The 15,387-nt window shown below is 46.6% G+C and overlaps 1 protein-coding gene across 1 annotated transcript in view; it reads right to left on the reverse strand.

Annotated features, from left to right (window-relative positions):
• The window catches only part of PEX13 (peroxisomal biogenesis factor 13), a 28,676-nt gene that overhangs the window by 7,028 nt on the left and 6,261 nt on the right, over positions 1-15,387 (reverse strand). Inside the window, exon 2 of the mRNA XM_030196187.1 lies at positions 1,412-2,103. Within this exon, the coding sequence (XP_030052047.1) occupies positions 1,412-2,103 (692 nt within the window). The remainder of the gene's footprint in view (positions 1-1,411; positions 2,104-15,387) is intronic.

A 15,387-nucleotide genomic window follows, 5' to 3' on the forward strand; every position in this document is an offset into this window, starting at 1 on the left:
ACTGCTCCACAAAGTATTCAATATCTTTCCTATTTAGGCATCATTGCTTTTAAACTCATCCAGCAGCAAATATTATATTTTTGACCCCTGAAGCAGGCGGTTCTTATCGCTGAAACACAGCCCCATGTCGGGTCTCTGTTTGGTGCAATAAAGGAATTGTAATAGACACTTTTGTCACACTCTCTACTTCATTTTCCTTGGACTTCACATAGAGGTGTTTTCCAGTTTTGCTGTATATTGTGGTGTGATGGTGGGTATGATGTTGAGCTCCAAGTACGTGCTATGAATAAGTCCTTCTTGCTGTAGACCACTACTAAGGCGCTCATTTTCACAGCACTTAGACTTACAAAGTTACATAATAACCTATGGAACTTTGTAAGTCTAAGTGCTTTGAAAATATGCCACCATGTTTTTTGTTCTCTCCCTTCCCCTATAGTTCTTGAAATCCAGAGTGCTATAAATACAAAAGGCAATTTGTGGAAAAGGATGACGTATAACCAGGAATTTTACATGTATGACAAAGTGAGGAAGGGGAAGAAAAGTTGAAAATGAAAGGAACATGAGCCCTACATTAAAATGAAAGAGAAAAAGAGTTGTTGCCTACACAAGTGACCCAGCCTGAACTCAGGTACGCTCCACCAGATGGCTATTAAAGATATTTATAGAAAAGTGAGCAAACAGGAAGAGGACAGTTAATGAATGTCTATGTGATGACTTCAATGTACATTCTGAATCTTTTATTGCCATAAATATCTGTTTTTACAACAGCTGCTGTTATATTTCCCCCTCACTATTTTTCTTTAGAGGCAAAAAAAAAAAATTGGGTGAATCAAGACATGAGCAAATTATTTACGACCCACCTCAGTCTTCAAACCTTTATGTAAAACTGAATGGGCCAATTTGATCAGTATCTTATCATTTACTATGTTGAGCTACCAAGATCTTAACGATAATTAGCTATCCCTACACCAGTGGGATTTTAAAGCACAGAGACAGAAAACAGAGCAAGTGTGTGGAAGGAGAGGATGAACATCTGTCCCTTCACTAGCAGGGTTTTACAGCACAGAGACACGTGTGGAAGGAGAGGATGAACATGTGTCTCTTCACGAGCAGAGTCTTACAGCACAGAGACACGTGTGGAAGGAGAGGATGAACATGTGTCTCTTCACGAGCAGAGTCTTACAGCACAGAGACAAGAACCAGAGCATGTGTGTAAAAGGAGAGGATGAACATCTATCCCTCCACTAGTGGGGTCTTAAAGCACAGAGACAGGAACCAGAGCACGTATGTGAAAGGAGAGCTAGTGGGGTCTTACAGCATAGAGACAGAAATCAGAGTACGTGTGTGGAAGGAGGGGATAAACAGATACCAATGGAAAACACAAGAGACTACATATAGGTAACCTTCTTACCGATCTCCTCTTCACTGCACGTTGCCAACAGCTTCCAAATGAGATAAGGACCACCAAAAACCACAGCAAAGAACAAGAAGATTGGCCATGATTTAGCAGAGTTAGTTAATCTTTCTTCAGGGCCAATCCGAGCCACAGTCCCTGCACTTTCTGCCCATAAATCTTCATTTTCAGAACTCTTGCGGAGCCTCATTAGCAGCAGGAGCCGTCTGTAAAGGTATCTGATAGTTCTGACCAAAGCAAAAGCTGAGAAGACTTTAGTGAAGTGTATTTTCAATCTGGAGAAGTGATTTGCCACATCCAATACAGCCCTGAAGCTATTATAGACTGCTGAAAAGGTAGCATCCATCATCATACTGACTGAGGAAAAGGCATGGACAATGCTTTCAATGGATTGAAATGCACCTCTGCTGCTTTCCTCAGCCTGCTGAACAAACCTGCTGGGAGGAAGATCATCTGTCCGAAAGCGGTTATATCCCAGCCCGCCATAACTGTATGGGCTATAACTTCCGTACAGCGAACTACCATAAGTGCTGTAGGCTGGAGGAAAGGAGCTGTAGGTGGGTCGGAAACTGCTAAAGCTGCTCCCACTCCCTGTCTGTTGTGAAGGTCTTGGTAGGATAGGTGGGGGCACTCGAGTAAGTGTGGGCTGTCCGGATCTGGTCAACGGGTTAGTCCCCAGCTCGCTGGATCTAAGGAAGTTCACAGATTCCAGGTAAGTTTCCAGAAAAAGAAAATGAACATACAAAATACAAAGAATCCTAGTTTTAACAAGAGCTCAGAGTTTTACGATGCTTTATGCCTTTCCATCTGAGTGTTTGTAATGCTATGGATTTACAGCCTGTCTCACTGACACAGACTACCCAATAATTACCGTGGATTCTTTTGGATTCGTAATAAGTAAATGAGACCTATATTAGAGAAGCTAAATTCTACAATGATTAAGATATACACACACACACACACAAAATGGTTAGCACATATACCATGATTAACTCTATACACAATCATTACATCACTGGTCTCTACATCTCTTAGACCAGGAAAAGAAGCAATACATTATATACATACAATAATCACTGGTCTCCATCATCCAGGCTCTTATCAGCTGGGGGGGCCCGGTACAGCGAGAGCTAGGAGCTTTGGACCAGGAACAAGCCTTCTGCGCAGGCCGTACGTTACTCACAGATGAACCCCCACCCCACTGTGAAAAGCCCTACCTTTTTATTAGGCTGAGCTCATGTTCAGAGCTAGGGAAAATTACAGAATGCTTAGATCTATGGGAACGTAGTCACATGCTTTCCCAAGTTCAGGTGGCCAAGCTGGGCCTGGGAAATAAATGCCATCCTCCCCTTTGTATACCAAATTAGTTAGAGCTGTGTCTTATCTTCTGGATCCCAACTTGTTTTTTATATTCACAAGAAAAGTTACTTTCTGTCAAAGACAAGATGTCAAGAGTGTATTATCGGACAAAAGCAGGGTTGAAAAGCAATCCTTTAAGGTAACACTTAAACAATCATTTTTAAACAGACTTACTTCTAATCAATACAGACCCCGAGTGCACTGGTCGTTCAAGACAGGGTTGAAAAACTGCTTTGCTTGCACCTCAGAAAGGATGTATAAAAAAATCCATGACCCTTTACCCTTCTAAACTGAAGCAGCAGGTTTGATTCCTAAGATGGCAGGGGTTAGGAAACCTGTATAATACTGGTCACATTTCTTGGGAGAAGGAAGTTTCAGACATTAGCTAACAGTGGCCAGGCTTGACGCACACATGCAGTGGCTGTGGAAAAAGTTACAGCTGGTGCCCCTAGCAGAGGGCTGTCAGAGTTAAAAGAGTTAAAACTACTACTACTACTTGACATTTCTATAGCGCTACTAGGGTTACGCAGCGCTGAAAGGAGAGAGAACTAGGTTAAAGAGGCCACACACAGTTGCAAACCGAAATCAATACACTGTAATCTACATAAGTACATAAGCATTGTCACACTGGGACAGACCAAAGGTCCATCAAGCCCAACATCCTGTTTCCAACAGTGGCTAATCCAGGTCACAAATACCTGGCAAGATCCCTGAAAACTCAATACATTTTATGCTGCTTATCCCAGAAATAAGCAGTGGATTTTCCCCAAGTCAATTTAATAATGTCTATGGACTTTTCCTTTAGGAAGCTGTCCAGACCCTTTTTAAACCCTGCTACATTAACCGCCTTTACCACATGCTCTGGCAATGAATTCCATTGTTCAATTACACATCGAGTGAAGAAAAATTTTCTCTGATTCGTATTAAATTTACTACTTTGCAGCTTCATCGCATGCTCCCTAGTCCTAATATTTTTGGAAAATGTAAACAAATGATTCACGTCTACCCATTCCACTCCACTCATTATTTTATAGACCTCTATCATATCTCCCCTCAGCCGTCTCTTCTCCAAGCTGAAGAGCCCTAGACGCTTCACCCTGTCCCATCCCCTTTATCATTTTCGTCGCCCTTCTCTGTACCTTTTCTAATTCCACTATATCTTTTTTCCAACTATGCAGGAAATGGCCACCTCTCCCCGATAGCCAGCCTTAAAGAATATGTTTATCTGATTCACACATTTCTACTAATTCAGAAACAAGCTGTCGGTCGCATTATTTCTACTTGCTCCGTGCCAGTTAAGGGGGTAATTCTCAAAAGGTCACCTAAAGTGTGTGCACTAAGCATGAATCCTATAAAGGCAATTGCTCATGCTAGTATTCCATAACGACAGTTACACCTAATGTGCGAGCACTTACACTAGCTCAATGGCTGCTGTAAATGCCTGCACATAACTGCTGTCAGCTAGGTGTAACTGAGAGGATTTTATGACCTGCGTATGAAAGGGACTACCCACGCCCATGACCCATAGCAGTTGTGTGCTAAAGAAATTACATGCAAAGAATATAAAATATCGACTAAGGTCATAAGTACATAAGTAATGCCGTACTGGGAAAAGACCAAGGGTCCATCGAGCCCAGCATCCTGTCCACGACAGCGGCAAGGGCACCTGGCAAGCTTCCCAAACGTACAAACATTCTATACATGTTATTCCTGGAATTGTGGATTTTTCCCAAGTCCATTTAGTAGCGGTTTATGGACTTGTCCTTTAGGAAACTGTCCAACCCCTTTTTAAACTCTGCTAAGCTAACCGCCTTCACCACTTTCTCCGGCAATGAATTCCAGAGTTTAATTATACGTTGGGTGAAGAAAACTTTTCTCCGATTTGTTTTAAATTTACTACACTGTAGTTTCATCGCATGCCCCCTAGTCCTAGTATTTTTTGGAAAGCGTGAACACACGCTTCACATCCACCTGTTCCACTCCACTCATTATTTTATATACCTCTATCATGTCTCCCCTCAGCCGTCTCTTCTCCAAGCTGAATAGCCCTAGCCTCCTTAATCTTTCTTCATAGGGCAGTCGTCCCATCCCCGCTATCATTTTAGTCGCCCTTCTCTGCACCTTTTTCAATTCTACTATATCTTTCTTGAGATGCGGCAACCAGAATTGAACACAATACTCAAGGTGCGGTCGCACCATGGAGTGATACAACGGCATTATAACATCCTCACACCTGTTTTCCATACCTTTCCTCTTTTATCAAGCCAAGCTGGCGGTTCAGCATGGGAACGCCGATAGAAAAATCCATTCAAAGTGAATGGGCTTTGTCGGCATTTCCACATCAGGAACCACTAGTGTGGCTTGATAAAAGAGACTCTTAATATTATTACACATGAACCGCACATTGGTGCCAATTAACTCCTCATAGCCAATTAGTGCTAATTTAACAATTAAGTTGCACATATAACTGGCAGCATTCTATAACCTGGGCATAGAAAATTATAGAATTAGGGGGAAAGTGAGTTGGGGGAGAAGCTTATTGCTGACCTGCAGTTTTGAGCATGTAAAAGGTATTTCAGCCCATGGGAGAAAATTACAGACTCATTATTTTTACACTTTTCTACTGAAAATTTTAGCACTGATCATTTTACTTTTAAACTGATTTGCTACAGAACTTGTTAGGTATTCTTTGTTGAGCTATATCATTTGGATAGCTGGAGAAATACGGATGCTTTTCATGTTACCAAAGCCAATTAAAAATGTTCCTAGAACAATGGATTTGACTGCACTTGAAATATTGAGAAAATATACAACTAAAATCTTAGGTATAACAAACTCACTGCCTACAGTGGTTAGAGCTTATTATATTCCAATTTCTACAGAGTGAGGCAAAAAAAAAAAAAAAACCCTAGAGTTTTTTTGCCATTTTCTCAGCAATCGCTTTGAATTTCAACGAGAAATTTTGCTACTTAGTCATCATCCTATATAATAATTTGCACCTCCAAAGTTCCATGTCTGGCTGCCTGGGTTCTTAACATCTCCTGACGTCAGCCAACCTCCAGTGTTCCATTCCCCCTCAATGTCCCGCCCTCACGTCAAGACATAATGACAGAGGGTGGAACAGTGAAAGGGTAGGGAACGCTGGAGGCGAGCTGACGTCAGGAGGGATGTTACGAACAGAAGCCAGTGCCAGCCAGCCAGAGAATGTTCAGGTACCAATCGAGGGGAGGGCAGGGAAGAGAAGAATTGCTGGACATGGAGGGGAGGACAGGGGAGAGAGAAAAAAAAAAAAAAAAAGCTTACATGACAGCCTTCCTAGGGCCCATTTCATTGTTGAGGAAACAGGCATGGTTCCACTAGTACTTACATATTACTATTAAACAACATTTAATTATCTTAAGCTATGTTGATGTTACTGACATTTTAGCGTTACTACCTAGCGATTTTTGCGTGTTAAAAATGTTTGAGCTACAACACAGTAAATAACATCGTTCAAATGATTTTAACAATGTGTCAGAATTTTGCAGTCATTGTGAATGCTCAAAGTGTCCAAACCCAACTTTGACACAGGCCGTCACTCGCTTTAGGCTTGTCGATTGGTCCTGGTGGCAGGTTGTCCCTGATCATCCGCAGAGCTTCCTTGAGTTCAGTGATTGTTTGACACTTTGGGTGGAGCTTGTGATAGGCCTCCAACCTTGTTCCCCAAAGTCTATATCACTGTGATGTCATTAACAGTAACCCGGTATCCCATTTTTTTTCTTTAATAATGGTAGTTTTACAGTGCAAACATTTTTGAACACATGAAAACTGCTGGATGGTCATGCTAAAAAGTCTGTAACTTTGCCATGTTTAAAGATAATCTCATTCCACTCAGCACATAAACGTAGATAAAGTCATAAAATTTCATGGTAAAATTCCAAGCAGTTGCTGAGAAAGCAGCAAAAAAAAAAAAAAAAACCAACAACCAAAAAACAAAACTCTAGGGGGTTACTTTTTTTTTTTTTGCCTCACCCACTACTTCTCATTGTTTAGTAACAAATTGTACAGCTGATTTGGATGTTTGATTGGATACTACTACTACTATTTAACATTTCTAAAGCGCTACTAGGGTAGTTTAAACTCACAGAGAAAGTCAGCCGAATTTGGTTTAGATAATCAGGCTATTTTAACAGCTACTTTTGCTTTGGAAGTTGAAATAGTCTTGAAATTATATTTCCATATCATCAAGCTGATCAATCCATAGACTGGTGGGTTGTGTCCATCTACCAGCAGGTGGAGATAGAGAGCAAACTTTTGCCTCCCTATATGTGGTCATGTGCTGCCGGAAACTCCCCAGTATGTTCTCTATCTCAGCAGGTGGTGGTCACACACAGCAGCAGCTCTGGCTAGGCCTCCAAGCCTAATCCTTAGGTTTTGTTGAGGCCTGGGGTTGAGGGCTCTTTTGAGCAAGTGCAAACCTGGTGGTGCCAGGTCCCTCCTTTTCTCCCCCCTCCCGCTGGCTCCGTTTAAAAAAAAAAAAAAAAAAAAAAATTTTAAACGTCTTTAAAGGCGTTTAATTCGACGTTTCTTTAAACGTTCATTGCAGCTACTCACTGGGACACCAGTTCGTTACAGCTCGGAGCGGCAAGCAGGTAATTTTACCTTTTTATAGCGGGCAGGGGGTTCCCCGATTCTTCTCCTCGTGGCATATGGCGTCGGAGGGCGAGGGCGCAAAGGGTCGCTCCCCGGATCGCTGGAGCGCTTCTAGAGGGGATGCGGGGGTTTTACAACCTGATTCGCCCTTGATGGGTGACAGTTTAGTGACCGATGAATGTCCCGGTCGTTCCTCCGGCGTGGCGGTTTTTTCCCGCCATAAACGCCCATCCCCCGCTCCTCGCCTCCGCCATCTTGGCCGGCCACGCGGCTCGGACGGCTTCTTCGTGGGCCGCCCTTGAGGTTGGAGACATTAATGCCATGAACGCCCTTAATTTGGGCGACGGCACAAGCGGCTAAAGTTAAGCGCCGTTCTTCCCGCGCGGCTCCTTCGCGGAGTTTCGCGCCGGACGCCATTTTGGATGCGCAGCATGTCTCTCCCCCGCTATTGCGAGCGCCGGTTGAGAGTGCGTCTAGGGCTGTTGCCCAGGCTGCGGAAGTGCACAGTCTGGGGGGTTTCTCCCCCGAGTTTGTTTTGCTGCTGCATCAGGCTTTCCTCATGCAAACGCTGCCCCTGCTCCCTCTTCTGATAAAGAGGTTGAGGTTCCCAGAGGTAAACGCCCTCGGGTTGATTTCCAGGCCTTGGAGGACTTTGTCTCCTCCGATGTAGATGAGGGCAGTGTGTCTGAGGTCTCCCAACGGTCCTTTGCGGATTCCTTGGAGGAGATAGATCCCCGCTCGGATGGAGCGGATGACCCCTCTGCAGCGCGGCTTTTTAGCCCAGAGGATTTGCCCAACCTGTTGTTACAGGCCATGGACACTTTGAAGATTTCCTCTCCGGAGGACGTCTCTCCCTCAGCCCCTGTTGGCTCTGCCATTATGCTGGGGACGAAGCGCCCGCCTAGATCCTTCCACGTGCATGATGCCATGCACACCTTAATTGCGGCTCAATGGGATGTCCCGGAAACGAGCCTTAAAGTGGCTAGGGCTATGTCCCGCCTCTATCCTTTGGCTGTGAGTGAACGTGAGGCCTATCTGTGGCCTACCGTGGATTCTTTATTCACTGCGGTGACTAAGAAAACGGCGTTGCCGGTGGAAGGTGGCACGGCCCTAAAGGACGCCCAAGACAGAAGATTGGAGGCGGCCTTAAGGTCGTCCTTTGAGGCAGCTGCTTTAAGTTTGCAGGCCTCAGTTTGCGGCTCCTATGTGGCCAGGGCGTGCCTGACTATGGTGCAGCGGGCTTCCCCCTCGGATCTTTCCTTGAGGGCTGATTGGCCGGCCCTGGAATCGGGCTTAGCCTATTTGGCAGACTTGCTGTATGATGTCTTGAGAGCCTCAGCTAAAGGCATGGCTCAGACAGTCTCTGCGCGGCGGTGGCTTTGGCTGAAACATTGGTCTGCTGACCACGCCTCTAAATCCCGCCTGGCTAGGTTGCCTTTTAAAGGCAAGCTGCTCTTTGGGGTCGAGCTGCACAAAATCGTGACCGATCTCGGCACGTCTAAGGGCAAGAAATTACCAGAGGTCAGGGCTCGGGCTAGTACTCATCCCGGTACCTCCAGAGGACGGTTGCTGGAAGCCCGTCGGTACCGCCCGGGCAAGTCGGGTTCCTCTGCCCCCTCTTCCTTCAAGAGGAATTTCTCCCCCAAGCAGCATTCCTTTCGCAGAGACCGCCGTCCCGGAGGTGCTCCCTCTGGTCCTCCCCCAGGGTCTCGTACCCAATGACGGGGCCTTGGTCCACGCCCCAGTGCAGATTGGAGGACGGCTGTCCTCGTTTCTGGGCGAGTGGACCACTATAACTTCAGACGCGTGGGTGCTGGAAGTCATCAGAGACGGCTACAAGCTAGAGTTCTGCCAACCCTTAAGAGACGGGTTTGTACTCTCTCCCTGCAAGTCTCCGGTCAAGCTGTGGCAGTGCAGCAGACCTTGGACAACCTGATCCGCCTGGGTGCGGTCGTTCCGGTGCCAAAAAATCAGATTGGCAAGGGATGTTACTCCATTTACTTTGTGGTTCCAAAGAAAGGAGGTTCTGTCCGACCTATCCTCGACCTCAAAGGGGTCAATCGGGCCTGGAAAGTGAGGCACTTTCGCATGGAGACTCTCCGCTCTGTTATAGCGGCAGTGAAGGCAGGAGAGTTCTTGGCTTCCTTGGACATCAAGGAAGCGTACCTGCATATTCCCATCTGGCCTCCTCTCCAACGCTTTCTGCGTTTTACAGTCCTGAGACGACACTTCCAGTTCAGAGCCCTCCCTTTCGGGTTGGCTACTGCTCCGCGGACCTTTTCCAAAGTAATGGGGGTCATAGCGGCCTTCCTGCTAAAGGAAGGAGTACAAGTCCATCCTTATCTGGACGACTGGTTGATCCGAGCCCCCTCTTATGCAGAGTGCGGCAAAGCTATGGACCGGGTAGTTGCTCTTGTGAGCTCCCTGGGATGGATCATCAACTGGAAGAAGAGCCAGCTGCGCCCGACTCAGTCCCTGGAGTATCTGGGAGTTCGATTCGACACCCAAGTGGGCAGAGTGTTCCTGCCAGACAATCGGATTGTCAAGCTTCAGGCTCAGGTGGACTAGTTCCTAGTAGCCTCTCCTATTCGGGCTTGGGACTACGTGCAGCTGTTGGGCTCTATGACGGCCACGATGGAAGTAGTGCCCTGGGCCAGGGCTCATATGAGACCACTACAGCTATCTCTGCTGCTGCGCTGGACTCCGATGTCGGAGGATTATGCTGTGCGCCTTCCCGTGGACCCAGCAGTGCGCAAGGCGCTGAGCTGGTGGACGCAGACAGGCAAGTTGTCTGCAGGATTGCCTCTGGTGACCCCGGAGTGGATTGTCGTCACGACAGACGCCTCTTTGATGGGCTGGGGAGCCCACTGCTTGGGAAGGACAGCGCAGGGGCTCTAGTCTCCTGCAGAGGCAAGTGGTCTATCAACCTCCTGGAACTCAGAGCCATTCGGTTGGTGTTATTGGAGTTCATCCCGGTACTGGTGTTGTAGCCTGTACGGGTCCTGTCGGACAATGCCACGGCTGTGGCCTATATCAACCGCCAGGGAGATACCAAGAGCGCCCCTCTAGCCAAGGAGGCTATGAGTCTTTGCCAGTGGGCGGAAGCGAACCTGGAGCAGCTTTCAGCGGCCCACATTGCCGGAGTCATGAATGTCAAGGCGGACTTTCTCAGTCGCCATACCTTGGAGCCCGGAGAGTGGCAAGTATCTGCTCAGGCGTTCTTGGACATCACGAAGCGCTGGGGCCAGCCGAGCCTAGATCTGATGGCGTCATCGGCCAATTGCCAAGTGCCGCGCTTTTTCAGCAGAGGACGGGACCCTCGATCCCTGGGAGTAGATGCTCTTCTCCAACAGTGGCCGACACAAGAGCTCCTCTATGTGTTCCCGCCCTGGCCCATGTTGGGCAGGGTGCTAGACCGGGTGGCAAAGCATCCCGGCAGGGTAATCCTGGTGGGTCCGGATTGGCCCAGACGTCCCTGGTATGCGGACTTGATCAGGCTCTCAGTCGACGATCCTCTGCGGCTGTCAGTGGAGCAGGGCCGGTTACATCAGGGTCCCGTGGTGATGGAGGATCCCTCTCCCTTTGGTCTTACGGCCTGGCTATTGAGCGGCAGCGTCTGAGGAAGAAGGGCTTCTCAGACAAGGTCATCGCCACTATGCTGAGAGCGAGGAAACGCTCTACTTCTACTGCTTACGCCAGGGTTTGGCGTATCTTTGCAACATGGTGTGAAGCAGGCTCACTTTCTCCCTTCACTGCTCCAATTTCTTCAGTGTTGGCGTTCCTGCAAGAAGGTCTGGAGAAAGGCCTGTCGCTCAGTTCCCTTAAAATCCAGGTAGCGGCTCTGGCTTGCTTCAGGGGCCGCCTGAAGGGTGCTTCCCTGGCTTCGCAGCCAGATGTGGTGCGCTTTCTCAAGGGAGTTAATCACCTGCGCCCTCCTCTGCACTCAGTGGTGCCTGCGTGGAATCTCAACCTGGTGCTAAGAGCATTGCAGAAGCCGCCTTTTGAACCCTTGTCGAGGGCATCTCTGAAAGACCTGACGTTGAAAGCAGTCTTTTTGGTGGCTATCACTTCAGCCAGAAGAGTTTCCGAGCTCCAGGCGCTCTCATGTCGAGAGCCTTTTCTGCAGTTCACTGAGGCAGGAGTGACTATTCGCACAGTGCCTTCCTTCCTGCCCAAGATTGTTTCTCGCTTCCATGTGAATCAGCAGCTCTGTCTCCCTTCCTTTCGTAGGGAGGACTACCCAGAGGAGTACTCCGCTCTTGAATATCTGGATGTGAGACGAGTCATCTTCAGATACTTGGAAGTGACCAATGATTTCCGGAAATCGGATCATCTGTTTGTCCTGTTTGCAGGTCCTCGTAAGGGTCTGCAGGCTGCTAAGCCTACAGTGGCAAGATGGGTCAAGGAAGCCATTGCAGCGGCTTATGTGGCCGCGGGGAAGGTGCCGCCTATCCAGCTGAAGGCTCACTCCACGAGAGCTCAGGCGGCCTCGATGGCAGAGGCCGGATCCGTCTCCTTGGAAGAGATATGCAAGGCGGCAACTTGGGCTTCGGCTCATACATTCTCCAAGCATTACCGTTTGACTGTGGCTGCACGGGCGGAGGCCCGGTTTGGAGCTTCAGTGTTGAGGTCAGGGATTTCAATGTCCCGCCCTGGGTGAGTACTGCTTCGGTACATCCCACCAGTCTATGGATTGATCAGCTTGATGATATGGAAGGTAAAATTATGTATAATCATACCTGATAATTTTCTTTCCATTAATCATAGCTGATCAATCCATAGCCCCTCCCAGATATCTGTTCTGTTTTTATTCTGGTTGCATTTCAGGTTCAAGTTTAGTCTTCAGTTATTTCAGAAAGACTTCGTGTTCAAGTTCTTTCACTTGGATTCTTCAAGAGTTGAGACGAGTTTGTGTTACAGTGAGCTGCTGCATTCCTCTCCCCTCCGTTTTACGGGGCTGGATTGAGACATAAATTCTGCCGGCACTCCCTCCCGCTTCGTGCGGCTGTAGGGCAGCTTTGTACCCCTCCCGCTTCGGCGGTGTTAGGGTCAGTCAGCTCCTCCCGCGGTTGCGGTTGCAGGATAAGCCAGATCCCCCCGCATCGGCGGGTGTGGTGTCCCTCCCCCGCTCCGCGGGGATGAGCTGGACGGATTCCCCTCCCCCACTTGTGTGGGGATGAGCTGGGTTAATTCCCCTCCCCCGTTTCGGCGGTGGTGAGCTGGGCAGAGTGTCCCTTCGTGGGTGTAATTCTCTAAGTGCTGAGTCCTGCGGATGGAGCTTTGATATCGACATACTGAGGAGTTTCCGGCAGCACATGACCACATATAGGGAGGCAAAAGTTTGCTCTCTATCTCCACCTGCTGGTAGATGGACACAACCCACCAGTCTATGGATTGATCAGCTATGATTAATGGAAAGAAAATTATCAGGTATGATTATACATAATTTTACCTTTAGACACAGGCAGCGACATTTTTTCCAGCTGTCAAATTTTGGTATTTCCAGACATGGCTATGGCTATCCTTCTATGACTTAGGGCTCTTCAGATAGGAACCCAATTTCTTTTGAAATTTCCCTGTAAGTGTACTATATGTGACCATCTCTAGGAAAAGGTGACTAAAGTCTCAGATCCAAAATGTTGAGAACGGCTGATTTTTCATGATATGTGTGCTTAGGCAGTCTGAGAAAGTTATACGTTTGAACATCTGCAACTTTTATTTTTTTCACATAAAAGGATGGGGTTTGAACCGCTGTATTACAAATTGTTTGTTCTAACAAAATTCATTAAAACCCCATGTTTTGTTCCTGGTGACTTTAGTTATCTTATCCCACAGATGGTCACATATGGTATGAGAATGTGAAAAAAAAATTATTTGAACCATCATGGTTGACCCGTCTGTAAGCAGAAAAAGCTCGGCTCCTTTTTATGAATGTAATCTCTCAGAGACTCCACCTATTCAGACCAGGCGTTCTCAATCCAGTCCTCAGGACACACCCAGCCAATCAGGTTTACAGGATATCCACCATGAATATGCATGGAACAGATTTACATTTAATAGAGACAACACACGCAGATCAATCTCATGCATATTCATTGTGGGATTCCTGTAAACTTGACTGGCTGAGTGTGTCCCAAGGACTGGGTTGAGAACCCCTGGTTCAGACCAATATGTAACCTGTTTTGATGGGTGTTAAGCCTGGGTTCAGTTTAACAGCATAGATTTTAACTTTGTATTTTGTTTCCTGTATATTAATTCTCCATTATGTTACTCCATCCCCTTTATAATGGACTTTAAAATCAGGGTTGATGTTATAATTTTCTTTAGTTTCTCTATTATGGTATATTTTGTTTACCTCTTATATTCGCTCTCTTATTTCTGATCAAGTGTAATACTTGAGCAATGTATTTTAAAAATCAAAGTTAAAAAAAACACTGATTGAAAATGAGGTTAAACAACTAACAGCACAAATGATCTTACAGTTTATTTTAAACGCTTTCTGATACTACTAGCTAAAAATAGATGCAATATTCACTAGAGAAACACATCTGAAGCTTCAGACACTATTGCAGTACCAAGAATACTGAACATCAGGATCTACAATACAATTTGTAGTTAATCTGCAGTTCATCAGGGCCCTCAGAGCTTTCAAGCATTACAGCACTGACCAGCATGTGGCTCAGTGAAAGTGCTGCACATAGCCATATAGAGAGACCTGGATGCAATTCCCAGGTCACATCTTCTACTTCCTAGGTTGGCAGGAATGCTACAGAATTAGTAAATATAACAGAAACCTTCGTGAAAATGCTACAGAGACAGCAACAGGGAAAAGGCCCTCAATCATCATGCAACTCACACCTAGTGGCCGGATTTTGGGCCCAGGAGATAGGGTTACAGGAGACCTTGTGCATGCCATCCATTCCTCCTTCGAGGCATATCACTGCAATGACGGGACTAAAGCTAGTTCAATATCAAACATAAATTTGTATCAAGTTATTTTTTGACATTGTTTGTGTATCCTGTTAATTTATTTAGGGCTTCTTTTTACAAAGCCACGCTAGCAAGTCCCACGCGACGAGAGGAATTCCCACGCAGGAATTGCTAGCACGGCTTTCTAAAAGCCCTTAGTTCTTTTTGGGAGGGAACGGGGTTTAGCGTTCAGTGCTGGGAGGGGACCAAAAACAGAGAAGGTTCACAGAGCAGGGCAAATGAATTGGGAAAGGAACTACCCTCTCCCTATCCAGGATTTGGAACATTCAGGACAGCAGCAACATGCCCAGGTCAACATACCACATTTTGAACCATGCAACCCTAGTAACTGCATGATATCACAGCAGTACATGGCTGGAAGTGCTGTACCACTGCTGACCTTGGACTGGCACAGGCTGATAAAGTGGTGGCAGCCTACACATATATCTCAGTCCCTGCTTTTCTGTGACAATTTTGCAGGAACACAGGGAATTCTGTGCAAAGGGTCTGATTTTGCAGCCATCACACAACACTGGAAGGCTGAAAGTAACTTGTTTAACCTTAAAATGTAGGAACATTGCATGTTGTTTCTTAAAAACAGTCCTCCCTGAATGCCAAAGCTCAAGTGCACTAAATTACTCTTTCTAGTTATTCAGTGGCACATGATAATGAGGTAATGCCTATCTGATTAGGGATGAGCCCTGTACCTGGGGATAAAGGTCTATGGAAGCCAAATTTTGTTTTTAAAATTTAAGTAGGAGCTGTAATCTTGCTCTGGTGAGCATCATTGGTTTCATCAGTCCCTCAATGGGGTTCAGCAGCAGGGCATTACATCATATACTGCTCAGCCACAAGATTAAACAAGGGACCATTCTTAGCTCACAACTCAGAGCCTGTGTCTGTATCTTAGCCAAAATGGGGCCGATATATAGACCACAGGAGGCAGCCCCGCTAACTCCCATGGTCGGCAGTCAGCCCAGATATTAAATGCCAGACGTCTCTGATGACTGGCA

This window comes from Microcaecilia unicolor, chromosome 3 (genome assembly GCF_901765095.1).
Source record: "Microcaecilia unicolor chromosome 3, aMicUni1.1, whole genome shotgun sequence".
NCBI lineage: Eukaryota > Metazoa > Chordata > Amphibia > Gymnophiona > Siphonopidae > Microcaecilia > Microcaecilia unicolor.